This window comes from Schistocerca serialis, chromosome 8, assembly GCF_023864345.2.
Source record: "Schistocerca serialis cubense isolate TAMUIC-IGC-003099 chromosome 8, iqSchSeri2.2, whole genome shotgun sequence".
NCBI classification, from domain to species: domain Eukaryota; kingdom Metazoa; phylum Arthropoda; class Insecta; order Orthoptera; family Acrididae; genus Schistocerca; species Schistocerca serialis.
In genome coordinates, this window is record NC_064645.1 from 556,477,328 (window position 1) to 556,493,419 (window position 16,092).

Genomic DNA, 16,092 nt, shown 5'->3' on the forward strand with positions numbered 1-16,092 from the left:
AAAATCTGACTGAATATTTATGCAGCTTTTTTCAGATAGTACTTCAGTACAGATAACTGCATCATCTACAAAAAAATCTGATTTTACTACTAATATGGTCTGCAAGGTCATTAATATACAACATGAACAGCAAAGGTCCCAACCCACTTCCCTGGGGCACACCTTAAGTTACTTCTACATCTGATGATAACTCTCCATCCAAGATAACACGTTGCATCCTCCCTACCAAAAAATCCTCAGTCCAGACACAAATTTCACTTGATACCCCATACGATCATACTTTTGACAACAAGTGTAGGTGTGGTACTGAGTCAAATGCTTTTCAGAAATCAAGAAATACTGCATCTACCTGATTGCTTTAATCCAAAGCTTTCACTATCTCATGTGGGAAGGGCGAACTGCATATCCCTCTTAACTAGTTTTCTTGGAGGAAAGAATACAATGGAAAATGGCTCAGGCGCAACCTAGGGGTTATTCAAGGTAGAATCTCTTATTATGCAGCAAAGTGTGAACTGTCTCAGAACTTCTTAGTGACATCCTTTCTTCCAAGAGTCCTAGTTGGGCAAAATATGCAAGTAAAATTCTATCAAGTTTGGAAACTATGAGACAGGTGCTGGCAGAAGTGAAGCTGTAGAGCCAGACTGTGATTTGAAGACTGATAACTCAGGGCATAACCTGAAGCAGGACCCACTGGCTCCAAAAGCTTGCCTAACTACAACCTTCTTTAATGTGTGTGTTATGACACCACTTGCTGAGTATATTTTTTATCTACCTAATTAATTAATTTTGTCAAAAACTGATTGTTTTCATTGTTATAAGGTTTTTTAATGTATTTTATGATACTATCAAACACTGTAAGTCATGAAGTACTTTATGTTCCAAATACTGGTTGATACATTTTATAACGCAGGTGACATTTGGTTGCCACACTTTCACGCATTGTATATTGTTTAATTATTGATAAAATTATTTAACTGAATAGATAAAAAAAAAATCGACTCACCAAGTGATGGCAGTACACATGCATAAAAGACTGTTGTGATTGGCAAGTTTTCAGAGCCAGTGGCTCCTCCTTCAGGCAGAAGGGTTGAAGGGGAAGGAAGAAGGGTGAAGGAAAAGGACTGGAGAGGTCTAGGAAAAGGGGTAGACTTTGGGAAAGTCACCCAGAACTGTTGGTCAGGAGAGACGTACCACCATATGGAATGCGAAGGAAAGACTGATTGTTGGGGGATGCATCGGATGAGATTTGAAAACCTGAAAGCTTAAAGGCAGAAGATAGGGTAATATGCAAGACAGAGATTACTACTAAAACATTGTGCACGAGAGTTAAAAGCTAAGTGCATTGTAGTTAACAGATGTGGGGGGGGGGGGGGGGGGGCAGTGAAAAATAGATGGGAAAGACAATGAAAGTTGTAGAAAACTAAAACGGAGTGAAGCAGAGAGTAGTTACAGTGAAGAAAAGTTGAGATGGAGGAACTGGAATACATTTCAGCTTTTCTTCACTGTAACTCCTCTTTGCGTCACTCTGGTTTAGTTTTCTACATCTTTCACTGACTTTCCCATCTATTATTCACTGCCCCCTCCCACCTCTGCTAAATACAATCACTTAGCTTTTCACTCTTATGCACAATGTTTTAGTAGTAATCTCTGTCTTGCATATTACGCTGTCTTCCACCTTTAAGCTCTCAGGTTTTCAAATCTCGTCCGATGCACTCCCCAACAATAAGTCTTTCCTTCTCATCCCATACGGTAAGTATCCCCTGACCCACAGTTCTTGGTGACTTCCCAAAATCTGCCCCTTTTCCTAGACCTCTCCAGTCCTTTTCCTTCACGCTTCTTCTTTCTCCTTCAACCCTTCTGCCTGAACAGCCACTGGCTCCAAAAGCTTGCCAATCACAACAGTATTTTCTCTGTGTGTTCTGCTGCCACTTGGCAAGTAGATTTTTTATCTATCCAATTAAATAATTGTATATTGTTAGTTACTTAAAATTTTAAAAAAAGTCCTGTGGGTTATCTTTCTGTACAGATAGCAAGTCTGGCCTCTGTGTGTCTAGAAATAGCTTTCAGACCCTGATGACTTACAATAGAAGGCAGTCATTATACCTGGCAAGCCAGCAATTTGCGGAGTATTCTATTTCAATTATTTATTGAATTGTGTACATACCTCATACATATTCTTGTTAATATTACGTTTATAATAATGTAGTATACACCTGTATACAATGTTTTATGCCATTTGTATACACTTAATGTATTGTTTGGTCGCTGACTGTTTTTATACATGACATGAACTGAGTCTGGCACGCCAGCAATATATGAAACATGCCTATGACATGTGCTACCGAGAGTCTAGTTTTTTGATTAATATATATATCTGTGATAGCAAATTACCAGCTGCTGTCAGTTACCACATTGTTGTACATAGAGCAAAGTTCAGAATACGATCTTGAAAGGTCTCACTGTAGTGTGGATCCTTTTCTAAAATTACAGAATGTGGCTACTTTTTACTTGTAATTAGGAGTGATTTGAAAATGACATGAGATACAGATGTTACAAATGTAAGTAAAGAATTTGTACAGCAATGTTTTTTCTTAATGTGAGGTATGTAAAGTGTTATTTATACATGGTGATGCATGCACACCTTTTAGTGCTTTTCCATGTTCGTTTTACAGGTGCTTGAGAAAGACAAATAGTTGAAAATAAAATTAAATAAACATCACATTACAACGTACTATGGACCATGTTTGCGTTTATTAAGTTTTAATAAGGTTATGCAGCCTTAACTAGAGAACCATTCACTATGACAACTGAAGGACACAGTGCAAAAGCCACTGACAAATTGCCTTCAGGCCCAATAACCTTCAGTGGTTCAGATGTAAAAATAATAGTTTGACAAGATTTCGGGATTGCAGTCAGTCATCGTAAACTCCACTCCACGATATTTTGTCTGGACACCTGCCAGTCAAAATATCATTGAGTGACGTTTACGACAACTGACTGCAATCCCAAAATCTCTTCAAACATTTAATTCACCAGGAAAATTTTAAATTTCACAAACCAATAGTTGATAGTTTACCTGACCATGAAGAACGAATATTAATAATAAAACAAAACTAAAAAACAAACACAGTGATCAGGCCCTTCTCAGGCCTCAAAGACCATGTGATGTACATCTACATCTACGTGATTACTCTGCTATTCACAATCAAGTGCCTGGCAGAGGGTTCAATGAACCACCTTCATGCTGTCTCTCTACCGTTCCACTCTCAAACGGCATGCGGGAAAAATGAGCACTTAAACCTGCTGCTGTGACACGCTCCACTGTACAGCATCATCCGAATTTGGTGTGGAGGGGCATGGGGTCAGCCACTGTCGATGTTTAGACCTCTCAATCATACAGCTCCTCAGATGGCCTCATGAGGCTGAGTGCACCCGGCTCCAGTCCTCCAACCAAGGAAATATCCCCAGCAGTACCACGAACCAAACCTGGGACCTCCGCTTGGAGGACATTTACACTGACCACCCAGTTACAGACACAGACATACTAAAATATGCTAGCCCATTATTGCCCATTATTTTCAGATCATATGAAAAACTCATGTATCACAAACTCATAAATAATTACTTGATCACGGAGTATAGATAGAAGTTATGGGAAGAATGTTGGGAAGAATTTATAAATCGTAGTATGCAGAAGGGGAATTTAACTCTTTCTTAAATATATTCCTACATCGCTTTCATTCTTGTTTTTTTTTTTTCCTTTTTTAAAAATTAAAACAATTGGGTAAAACTGAAGAAGAGCAAGGATAAGAGATGGCTAACTGCTGGCAATGAAGTACCTGCAGCAGGAAGAAAGGCCTCTATTGCAGAGGCCAAGCTGTAGTCCATTGCTGAAACTCTATCACAACAAGTACAGCAAACTTGGAACACTATTATACATGGAACAAATAGTGATCCAAATGAAACTGATGCCCCAGAAAGTAACTCTGGCAGAAATGGTGACATCAAACCACTGACTACCAAATTCAATGATCACTTCCTGACAGTAACACCAAACACTGCACCCACTAGTAAATAACCAAATAAATAAGCATTGAATTTACATGTGCACACACTGCATGTAGCACCCATAGAAAATAGCCTGAAAATATAAGCAACTCAGGAGAATACAAAATACAAGGTAGTAATAATTCTGGTGACTATGATGGTGTTCGTAGTCTACTATTAACACCTTGTGTTGGTCTAATAGGACTACCTGTAAGCTATCTTTGTAATTAATCTATGATCCGCCATGTAATTCCTAACAGGCTTAAACAGACTGTTGTAGCACCCATCAATAAAACTGGAGATATGGAAACAATGTCTAATTATAGATCCATTTCAATTCTTCCAATATTTTCAAAAGTCCTTTGAGGAAGTAGTTTATGGTGGAGTACTGACACATGTAACTCAGCGAAATTTGTTAACTGCCTCTCCTGAAGGATTCTTCACACAGAAAACCATATAAGATTTCACAAATGAACAATAAAAATTGTCTGTGCTGTGGACATGGCTCAGAAGTACACAATCACAACCACACACCAATTGCCTTCTCAGTTCAGAGCAGCCATCTCCAGATGGCACTTGTTAATGGGACAGTTTCCTGCTGACACCCAACATCCACTGGCACACCGAATTCATCACCGATAGTGTTGCCCATAACCAGAGAAGCACTGCCCACCATGGGCTACTTTGGTTCAGCCTACTACTGGTGCAGATGGAGATCCTTCTGCCAACAGGCACATCAGATGATGGGCCGCCGATGATCACTTAGTTCCTGCAGCTCTGGCAGTCCCTACAGTTCCTGCAGCTATACAGTCCACAAGTTCTGTTCAGAAGAATACAGTTTTGACTTAGCAGTCGCTATTTAACAAGCAATAGGATACCAAATACATCTGCACACAGTGTTGCCCAATGCTAGAGACAGCACTGTCAATCCTGGACTACTTCGCTTCTGCTTAGTACTGGTGAAGATGGAAATCTTTCTGCCACTGACACGCAGTTCCTGTGGCTCCAGCAGTTGCTACAATTCCTACAGTTACACAGAACATGAGTTCTGGCAGTTCTCTTCAGAAGAATACAGTTCTGATGTAGCAGTCGCTATTTATTGAGCAACACGACAGTTAACTATGAGGGTTTGCATAATACATTCAGTCACAGCAACTAAATCACAGACTGACAAGAGAGAGCACAGTTATTTAGAATTTCATGGGATTAGGTATAGGATCTCTAGTGACACACATCAAACTGTTACCAGAAGTTAAGTAAATTGAACACAATCATTGTTAACAATGTTACTGGTTATTTCGTATTGTGTTCCCACATCTCTCTTCTAGTCCTGTCCTGCTGAGCAAATGCATATGTATATGGGGCCATCAAAATGTTTCTGTTTGAGGGCATTGCTACAGCATGTAAGCAACATAGTGTGACTGATGGAGGTATATAAGCTCCAAATTGAAGGCAAGGGATAAGTGTGGCATTCACAGTTTTCTGACTCACATGTAGTAAATGCAGAAATGTTAATTATGGTGATGTTACTACCAAATGCATCAAAGAGGACCAATATACCATTATTCCTCTCTTGGCTGCTGAAAGATAAACATCAGCAAATGACGAATGTGTACGGTGAAACTTGTCTGTCAAAAACCACTGTCGTGGAATGGTGCAAGAAGGGGTGCTGCTGCTTCATGATAATGCACATTCCCATATTGCACATGTTGTAAGGCAGAAGTTACGCCATCTAAATTGGGAAACACTCTAGCACCTGTCCTGTAGTCCTCATTTCACCCCATGAGATTGTCATGCCTTCAGACCCTTTCACACAGCAGAACACAGTGTTTTACCCAACAGCTATCTTCAACCTGGTGTCAGTGGGATCAATGTCCCTACGCTCAAAGCAATTTTATCCAGTTAGCATACCAATTCTGGATTGTAACGCCTCCGAATGGCAACTTTTTGATCTCCCCCGATAGTTATTACAAGCACGCATAGTGCCACCTTTTACAGACCAACAGTATGTAATAACTATTCTGCTTCCATGGATTTCTGGGCTGAATTGATAGTAACATTCAGTTACAACATCCGTTAGTATTTTTTGTATCTTTGATAAATGCTGTGATGGTGTCAACCACAAAAACAACTTTAAAAGAAAAGAAAATCGATTGAAATTAGACAAGTTGTGGGCCTTAGTACTAAATCAAATGAATAGTACCAAATCTTCCCCCATTACAAGCTCCATATCATAAGTCAGTGCGACTCTGCAATCTTAGGCAGAGATCTGACAACATCAAAAATCAACAGTTGCTTGTATTAAAGCCTCTGATGATGTCTCCAGCACTGGAAAATGAAACACTGGAGAGCAAATTATGTCTTTGACTACGGCCTTACGCCCATAAAACAAATATCAGCAATTACGTTTTATTTATTAGAAATTTGAAACATTCATCATTCTTCTCATATATTGTTTCCATAAAACTTAATTTTACTGGCTAGCTTTAGGCAATTAATGCACAGCCATATATGCAAAACTGTATACGTGATCCCTCGTCCGATGACGATCAGCTGATGATTTTGTATCTTGCTTTTATTATTGGCTATATTATGAGAAGGAAAGTTGCCACTCACCACATAGTGGGGATGCTGAGTCGCAGATAGGCTCAACAAAAAAAGACTCTCACAATTATAGCTTTCAACCATTAAGGCCTTCACCAACAATAGACAGATATACGCACACACCCACACATGCGCACACACAAGCATGACTCACACACATGACTGCAGTCTCAGGCAACTGAAACCACACTGCAAGCAGCAGCACCAGTGCATGATGGCAGTGGCGACTGAGTGGTGGTGAGAGGGGGCTGGGGCAGGGAGGGGGAGGGATAGTATAGTAGGGGTGGCGGACAGTGCTGCAGGTTAGATGGAGGGGGGGGGGGGGGGGGGAGGAGGAGGAGGAGGAGGAAGATCCGTCCATATCAAACCTACTAACCACTAGCAGTATCTCCACTTTGACAGCTGCCACCTGTTCCATACAAAGTAGTCCCTTCCATACAGACTAGCCACCCGTGGTCATCGCATCTGCAGTGACGAGCAGTCCCTCTCGAAATATACCGAGGGTCTCACTGAACCCTTCACTGATGGTAATTATCCTCCTAACCTTGTACAAAAACGAATCTCCCATGACTCATTTTTCCAGTTTCCCACCACCTCCCTAAGTTCCACCGTCCGGCCACAGAGGAACATTCCCGCTGTAACTCAGTACCACCCAGGACTGGAGCAACTGAATTACATTCTTCGCAAGGGTTTCAGTTACCTCTCGTCTTGCCCTGAAATGAGAAATTTCTGGCCACTATCCCTCCCACCCCTCCCACAGTGGTATTCCACCAATCACCGAACCTACACAATATACTCGCCCACCTTTACACAACCCCTGCTCCCAATCCCTTACCTCATGACTCATACCCCTGTAATAGACCTAGATACAAGACCTGTCCCACACATCCACCCACCACCACCTACTCCAGTCCAGTTACTAACATCACCTATCCCATCAAAGGCAGGGCTACCTGTGAAACCAGTCATGTAGGCTACAAGCTAGGATGTAACCACTGTGCTGCATTCTATGTAGGCATGACAACCAACAAGCCGTCTGTCCGCATGAATGACCACCGACAAACTATGGCCAAAAAACAAATGGACCATCCTGTTGCTGAACACACTGCCAAACATGTTATCCTTTATTTCAATGACCGCTTCACAGCCTGTGCCATATGGATCCTTCCCACCAACACCAGCGTTTCCGAACTGCGCAGGTGGGAACTTTCCCTGCAAAACCCTCCTGGCCTCAACCTTTGTTAGTCACTGTCCTCACACATCCAGCCCCTTACCTGTTCGCATTCCAACACTACACAGCCATCATTCCACCACTACACCCAGTCTTTTTATTTCTCTCCTTTACTACTCCCCCCCCCCCTTCCCCTCACCAGCCCTCAGTCTAACCTGCCTGCAACACTTCACTGTCTCCCACCCCCACTATACTATTCCTTCCCCTCCCCACCCCAAGGTCGTCCTAACCCCCACCTAGTCGCCATCCCATCACACATTGGTGCTGCTGCTCGCAGTCGCAGTGTGGTTTAAGTTGCCTGAGACTGCAGTAGTGTGTGTGTGTGTGTGTGTGTGTGTGTGTGTGTGTGTGTGTGTGTGTGTGGGAGGGGGGGTGGGGTCATGTGTGCACACACTTGCGTATGTCTGTCTATCATTAATGAAGGCCTTAGCAGCCGACAGCTATAATTGTGACAGCCTTTTTGGTGCGCCTATCTGCAACTCAGCATCTCTGCTATGGTGAGTAGCAACTTTCCTTCTCATAATATTGTTACATTCCATCCTGGATTTTCCATTGTTTGATTTTATTATTGGCTGATTTTTTTTTATTGTCTGCATACATATGGCAAAATAAAATCATTGTTATAACAAAACAATACTGTTATCAGACTACAGAGAAATCGAACATTTGGACCAAGTTTATCAGAAAGCAGAGGGTCACATTGGTAGACTGTGTCAAAGGCATATGAAACGAATGTCAGAATGGGGTTCCACAAGGATTAGTACTGGACTACTCTTGTTTTCAACCTACATGAATGACTAAAAATGACTTTAAATGAATGTTGAAAACTTGTAATGTATGGTGATGGCACAAGCACAATTATCACACAGTATAGGCGATATCTGAACACACCTGCAACTGGTTCATAGCAGTAAGTTTAAGTCTTAATCTCACAAAAACTAATATTAATATATATTAACTTAGGAGTAAAGGAGAGCACAAGCCGAATAGCAGAACCACTGAGTCGCAGACGGGCGCAGAAAAGAGAAAGAAAACTTGTTAGCTTTCAGAATAAACTCTTTGTCTCCTATATTGTGTCAGCTGTATACACAATGCTGGGACTGCAATTCAGCAGGTGGAGTAGGGTAAGAGGGATTGGGTGGGAAGCTAGTGGCCCAGAACTTTTACTGTATAAAAACTAATACTATACTATTTGAATAAGGAAAAATGCACTGCAAACACTACATGTGGACATTAATAGTTAAACACTGCAGGAAACACACTGTAAAAATCATTGGGGTCTAGTTGATAGATTAAAATGCAGTCAACATACAGCATATATAAAGGCTGTTAGTGCACCTAAGTCTGTATCCAGTCACTAGCAAATGAGACAAGAACTGAAATTGAGGGTAGCAAAGCAAAAGCTGAAATGCTTAACTCTGTTTTGAAACTTTCCTTTACAATCAGAAATCAAGAATTGCCCCAATTTAATCCTCGTACCACTGAAAAGATGACTGAAGTAAGTGGTAGTGTCAGTGCGTTAAGAAACAGCTAAAATCGTTAAAACTGAACAAAGCTCCAGGACCCGATGGATTCCCTGTCAGATTCTATATTCCCCCTCTAACTATTATCTATCATAGATCCCTTGAATAAAAAACTGTATCCAGTTCTTGGAAAAAGGCACAGGTCACACCTGGCTACAAGACGGGTAGTAGAAGTGATCCACAAAACTACCATCCAATATCCTTGACACTGATTTGTTGTGGAAACTTAGAACATATTCTGAGCTCAAATATAATGAGGTATCTTGAACAGAATGATCTCCTCAATGCCAATTAGCATGGATTTCAGAAACACTGACCATGTGAAACCCACTAGCACTTTTCTCACATGACATTCTGAAAGCTTTGGATCAAGGCAGCCACATAGACGCAGTATTTCTTGATTTCTGAAAAGCATTTCACTCGGTACCACATCACAAAAGTATGATCATATGGGGTATCAAGTGAAATTTGTGACTGAATTGAGGATATTTTTGGTAGGAAGGATGCAACATGTTATCTTGGATGGAGAGCGATCATCAGATGTAGAAGTGACTTCAGGTGTGCCCCAGGGAAGGGTGTTGGGACCCTTGCTGTTCATGTTGTATATTAATGACCTTGCAGACCATAGTAATAGCAAAATCAAACTTTTTGCAGATCCAGCAGTTATTTATAATGAAGTGCTATCTGAAAAAAGCTGCACGAGTATTCAGTCAGATTTTGATAAGATTTCAAAGAACTGCAAAAACAGGCGACTTGCCTTAAATGTTCAGAAATGTAAAACTGTGCACTTAACAAGACGAAAAAAAGGAGTATCCCATGACTATAATATCAATTAGTCACTGCTGGAATTGACCCACTGATACAAATACCAAAGTAAACTGGTCACACAGGCTCAGTTGTGTGTAAAGCAGGCGATAGGTAGACTTCAGATTATTGGTAGAATACTGTGGGAGTGCAATCAGTCTACAAAGAAGATTGCTTACAAATCACTTGTGCTACCCCATCTAGAATATTGCTTAAGTGTCTGGGACCTGTACCAAATAGGACTAACGGCAGATACTGAATGTATACAGAGAATGGCAGCACAAATGGTCATGGGTTTGTCTGATCTGAGAGAGAGTGTCACAGCGATACTGAAGGAACTGATCTGAAGAATTTGAGAATAGACAAATTATCCTGAAAAAGTCTATTAACAAAGTTTCAAGAACCATCTTTAAATGATTATTCTAGGGATGTACTACAACCCCCTACATATCACTCCAATATGGATTATGAGGATAAGATTAGACTAATTTCTGCAAGCTCAAGGCATTCAAACAATCATTCTTTCCATGCTCCATATGTGAATTGAACGGGAAGAAACACTAATAACTGGTACAATGAGATGTAACCCTCTTCCATGCACCCCAAGGTGGTTCGCAGAGTGTAGATGTAGATGCAGCTATACTAACCAAGGAGCTCGGTTCAGAATGTTTTGTGTACAGAAGTATCTCTCATTGTTTTGACCTAAAGACAAGATTGTTGGCTTGTTTCACACATTTTTGCAATCTGCAGTGGGTTAAAACATGGTGTTTTGAATGAAACTGGTTTTGAAGATTTAATAAACTTCTTGACGAATTTGTAGATCGTTGGAAAATGGTAGATGAATGAAAATTTGTATTCCACATTCTTGTGCTGCCAAGCTATTGAGTTCTTTGTCTTTTTTTATGTTCAGCAGATGTTTACTCTACGAGGCATAAGAGACAAAGTTTACATTTTCTTCATGCCGCAATTTTTGTGCCGAACTTTGATTCAAATTAGCTAGCAATGTTAGTTCATGTTACAACACAGTTTTTTGCAAAATCAGATTGAAAATATTGCAATTTTTTATATTTTTACAAAGGTTTCAACTTTGCACTTAATTTAGTCAATATTGGAAAGTGGAACATAAATCAAACTTTATATTTGAGAACCTTGTACTGTTAGGTTACTACGTGCGAAGTTTCACATTTGTCATATTTTTAGTACATGAACTGTAAGAAGCCTAGCTCTGAAATTCTTCAGGCATGATCATTTTGGAAGGTTCTGCCCAAAAGGTTTTGGCTGGATATGGCTCATAAAATTCTTTTCATTATTATTCTTAAGAGAACGCATGAACTTGTCAAACTGCGTTTCTTTCAACTGAATATTGCCTGAGACATAATAGCTCAAAGTCAGTAGAAACACACACTTGCTCTGCACAAAGCCACACATGGAGTCAAACAAATGACTACATTTTGGCCAGTATTGCTTTGATGAACATTAAACGCAGCCAATGCTGAGCGGGGACATGTGCGAATGTTCCTTCAAAGTTTGATTAGTACCGATTACAAACTCCTTGGCGCATTGCCTCATGGCATAAATTGAATGATTTCACCATTTCACCAAGATGCTGATGAACACAATGTGACATTCTGAGTGAAAGCTATACTGTCTTCAAGACCAGTAATACTGAACAAGTCAAGTGTATGATGATTATGTAGAACAGGCCATAGACATGTTGAATCATCAGGCTGCACACAATACACAATTTCAGTCATATATTACAGACAATGCTATAATGACAATATTATGGAAAGGATAGACTGCTACTCACCATATAGCAGTGTGTTGAGTCACAGACAATACATAAGCTTAATGCAGCTCACACATAAATGACCGCTGTCTGTGGCTGCCAAGGACAGACTATATGTTTAGTAGTCTTTTTGTTATGTCTGTCTGTGACTCAACATCTCTACTGTATGGTGAGTGGCAATTTATCCTTTTCATAAACTTGTCATTATTCCATCCTGGATTTTTCATTATTCGACAAACAATGCTACAATTAATATTACCTTTATTAATAAACTTTTTATTGTTTACGTCAAACGCCTTCATATTTTTACATATTATATCTCAGGCTATCTTTGTGTCTATTATAAAAAAAATTGTAGACATTTTAACTGAAATAAATTCACACTAATGTCCTGAGTTGTACTCACTGGGTTGACATCCCATATCACAATTGTAGTGTCTTTCGATCCAGTGGCAAGTTTGAGACCATCTGGGGAGAAGCGACAAAACCACACCTCATCACAATGATCGTTGAGTATTTGCACTGTTTCACATGGAAATTGATCCCTGCAGAAAACACATCTTTAATTATGAATTGCATAAACAATAGAAATTACAAACAATTTAGTAAACAAATGTACCTCAACAATTTACTCGTCTGTGTCAATTCTACAGCTTAAGAAAACAGGCAAGAGCATTAAAGAGGTAATACAAAATATCATGTTATTTTCAAAACTGATTTAAATTTTATAATGCCTTTCAGATATCAGTTACTGGCCAATGCAACCACAGAAAAATCCCTTAATACTGAACTACTTTTGAAAAATTATTATCTTTCACCTTTCCAGAAGTTTAAATTTTGAAGAAGTTGCCATCGTTTGAAGGTCTGTGATACCACTGATGTTGAGTTAAGAAGCATTTTACTCTGAAGCAAACTGTAGTACATTAAAATAAAATGAAATGATTTTGATCATCTTGATCTCCACAGCTGATTCTAGTTAATATTAATATAAAAGCACCACAGCTTAATTGTTATACATTCAATATGTCATGACTGACTTCATTCAAAAGATACACTGCCAACAGTCTTCATAACAAATCCCCACAGTGTTGTGACAGTATTATGATTTAGTTATCTCTCATAAATTAAAGGCAAATTCTGGAACTTGACATTCACATAAACACCCCATCGATTGTCTGGCAGAAGCACAGAGTAGCGAGTGCTATCGCACGCCAAATTGCCTATGCTCACTGTTCACCATGCTACTGTCATGTGATGGATGGAGTGTTTATACGATTGTCATGTTTCAGAATTTGCCTTTAACATTACGTTTGATAACTTGACTTCTTAAGTCATGTTGGCAGTGTAATCTGATGATGTTCTTTCGAACAAAACTGGCCGTGAATCAATAAATGGGTATCAATACTGCTGTGGTGGTTTCTTATTAATATTAATATAGAAATAATACTTTTAGTTATTAGGTTTGCCCTAGACACACCCTGGATATAACTTCTGAAACAATCCTCTTTGACTAACTACAAGCACATGAAAATCAGTTAACAATGTGAACAAATTGCAAGAACTTCAATGTTTCACGTAACTTCAGATTATGTAGTGGAAAAGTCTATTAACTCTAGTTACAAAGCTTGGGGCCTAATACTACGAAGTGACTGTGACAGTGACACATTCAGAATATACACTCCTGATGAATATTAGTCCACAGGGCCTTGTTATTGTATGGTTCCTATGATACACGAGTCTTTGGCTGGAAGTATTTATTTGGTTTATTATAGGACCTGAAGATGATGCAAACTTAACGTTCAAACCAAACATCTAAATAATAAATACTTTTAAAATACAGCTGTGGTGTTCCATTTCCACTACTTCTATTGTCAGCTACTGTCCCATGTCCACAAGATTGATAGACTTTCATAAGACAATAAATAGACAAATTTTCCATGTCACATCATACATAAAATTATTTATTTACAGGTGCTGACATAAGATTTCTAGTTACAGATTGTTCAAAACGAACAAAGTACTTGAGGTGGAAGAAAACTACCAAAATACCAAACTGCCTTTATGGCAACAGCTATGTGAGGTTGCAGTGCTAATACTGAGCCAGAGAAGACAAAGTTAAAGGAGTATGCTTAGCTCAGATAGATTAAACTAAATAAATGGTATTTCTTCTCCAGAACATAATCTGTTTACATTTGAGGAACTGTGAATGCTAATCTGTTTTCAGTCAACTATCCCACCCATAATTCAAGAACATTTTGATTAACATCAATCGGTCACTAAGTACAGACAGCAAGGAGTGTTTGACTTATGTTTCAGCGACCAGATTTGAGGGTTTCCTGGACACATTCAGGCAGCAGTAGCATTTAAATCAGTGGTGGAAAACTTGTTAGTAATTACTCTTCTCACAAATCGAAGTACAGTTGGTAACCCTTATTTAAATCATTTAAAGAACAAAGTCATTTAGTAGCACCTAATAAATCTTTTTCTTTGTCAAACCATGGAACAGTTACGCATGACACATCGGATGTGTGCCACACACTATGTGGACAACATGAATGGCTGTTGAGAATATTTTTTCTCTGGCATACAGAGCAAAGGAACATTTCAAACTGTAGGAAGAGAGTTAACAAGAAAAATGCAGAGGGAAGAGCCATAAAGACCACTGGCCCTAAATAATAATCAACTACACAAGAGGAACTGGAAGTAACTAAGGAAACTCAGCTTCTCTAATGCAGTGTTTCTACTGACTCCTTCCATCTATTTTGGGCAATTCTCCCATTTTTTACAACAACAACAACAACAACAACAACAAAGAAAAAGAACAATATTAATACTAGACAGAATTATACCCACTTGTGTCTCTCATCTTACTTTTTCCCTTTCCAGTGTCCACTCCCAAAATACGACAAGGATTGGATCCTAAAATCAAACCATCTATCCCTTTTAGGTTTCTGATAATTTGTTATCAGTTTTCTGCATTTCATTTTATTATTTTACTGGCTCTTTACTGAAAGCAATACAGCCATTAAAATTACTTATTTAGGTTAGTGAAGACAGTTACATTTTAAGTATACAGTTATTTTATACATATATAAGTTTACAAATGTTGGTGTTTAATATATCACATATTTCTAACTACTTCCTGTAGGTACCATGCTGTTAAACTGCTAATTTCAAAACTTTTCTGACTCATCAGTGTTTTAGCATTCATCAGCAAGGGAATCTGCATTTTTAAATAGTTTCCCTACAGTTTATTTTGCTGTGGAGTGTATACAAAGGCATTAATCTTTCTCAACTAAACATACTGTTTTCAATTTGTATTTGTATTTTCTATTGAGCATTCATACCCTCTCACTTTGAATGGAATATGGTATAGTTTGCATTTGGGTCACTGATCACAAATCCAACAAGCAAAAATATCTTTTAACTTACTAAAGTGCATACAAATATCACAAACTGAAATGAAGGGCCTGACTTCAGTAGTATGTCTAGACTTCCACATAAATTGAAGATAAGGTATCTATGAATGTATATAGTATGCATCATGATAGTGAATTCATTGGGACAAACAGATTAAGAATTCACCTGAATTATTCACTATGCCAGTAACAGATGATTACCTTCCAAAGTATTGTGACATCCAGTCTCATTCAGTTAATTCACCCATTCCTCAAATTTACACTTCAGAATAAATGGCATGTGAACCTCACATGTTTTCATAGGACATCCTTTGCAGCGATTCAGCTTTCCATAACATTGGACAGGGTACAACTATATCCTCGTTTCTTGTTTTCATCAATGGAAATATGATACAACAAGTGCATCAGCTGACTGCACAGAATTTCGCATTCTATACCACATAGGGTAATAAAAGCAAAGGGAAAATTAGAGTATATACCAACAAAAAGTTAAATGATTCTTCATCAAGAAAAAGCTGTATCTGTTTGATTATTTTGTAATTTGTGCTGATCAATTCATTATGCAGAATTACCTGATAACTGACTAGGCTGCAAACCATCTGGGTAAACTTATTATCTCTCTCTTTTTTAAAATATGTGAGTAGGCCCAGAAATCTTTCATTGCAATCTGATTTT

General features: G+C 38.9%; 1 protein-coding gene across 1 annotated transcript in view; it reads right to left on the reverse strand.

The window, feature by feature from the left end:
- The window catches only part of LOC126416767 (WD repeat-containing protein 26), a 140,102-nt gene that overhangs the window by 62,924 nt on the left and 61,086 nt on the right, over positions 1–16,092 (reverse strand). The window contains exon 7 of the mRNA XM_050084612.1: positions 12,405–12,543. Within this exon, the coding sequence (XP_049940569.1) occupies positions 12,405–12,543 (139 nt within the window). The remainder of the gene's footprint in view (positions 1–12,404; positions 12,544–16,092) is intronic.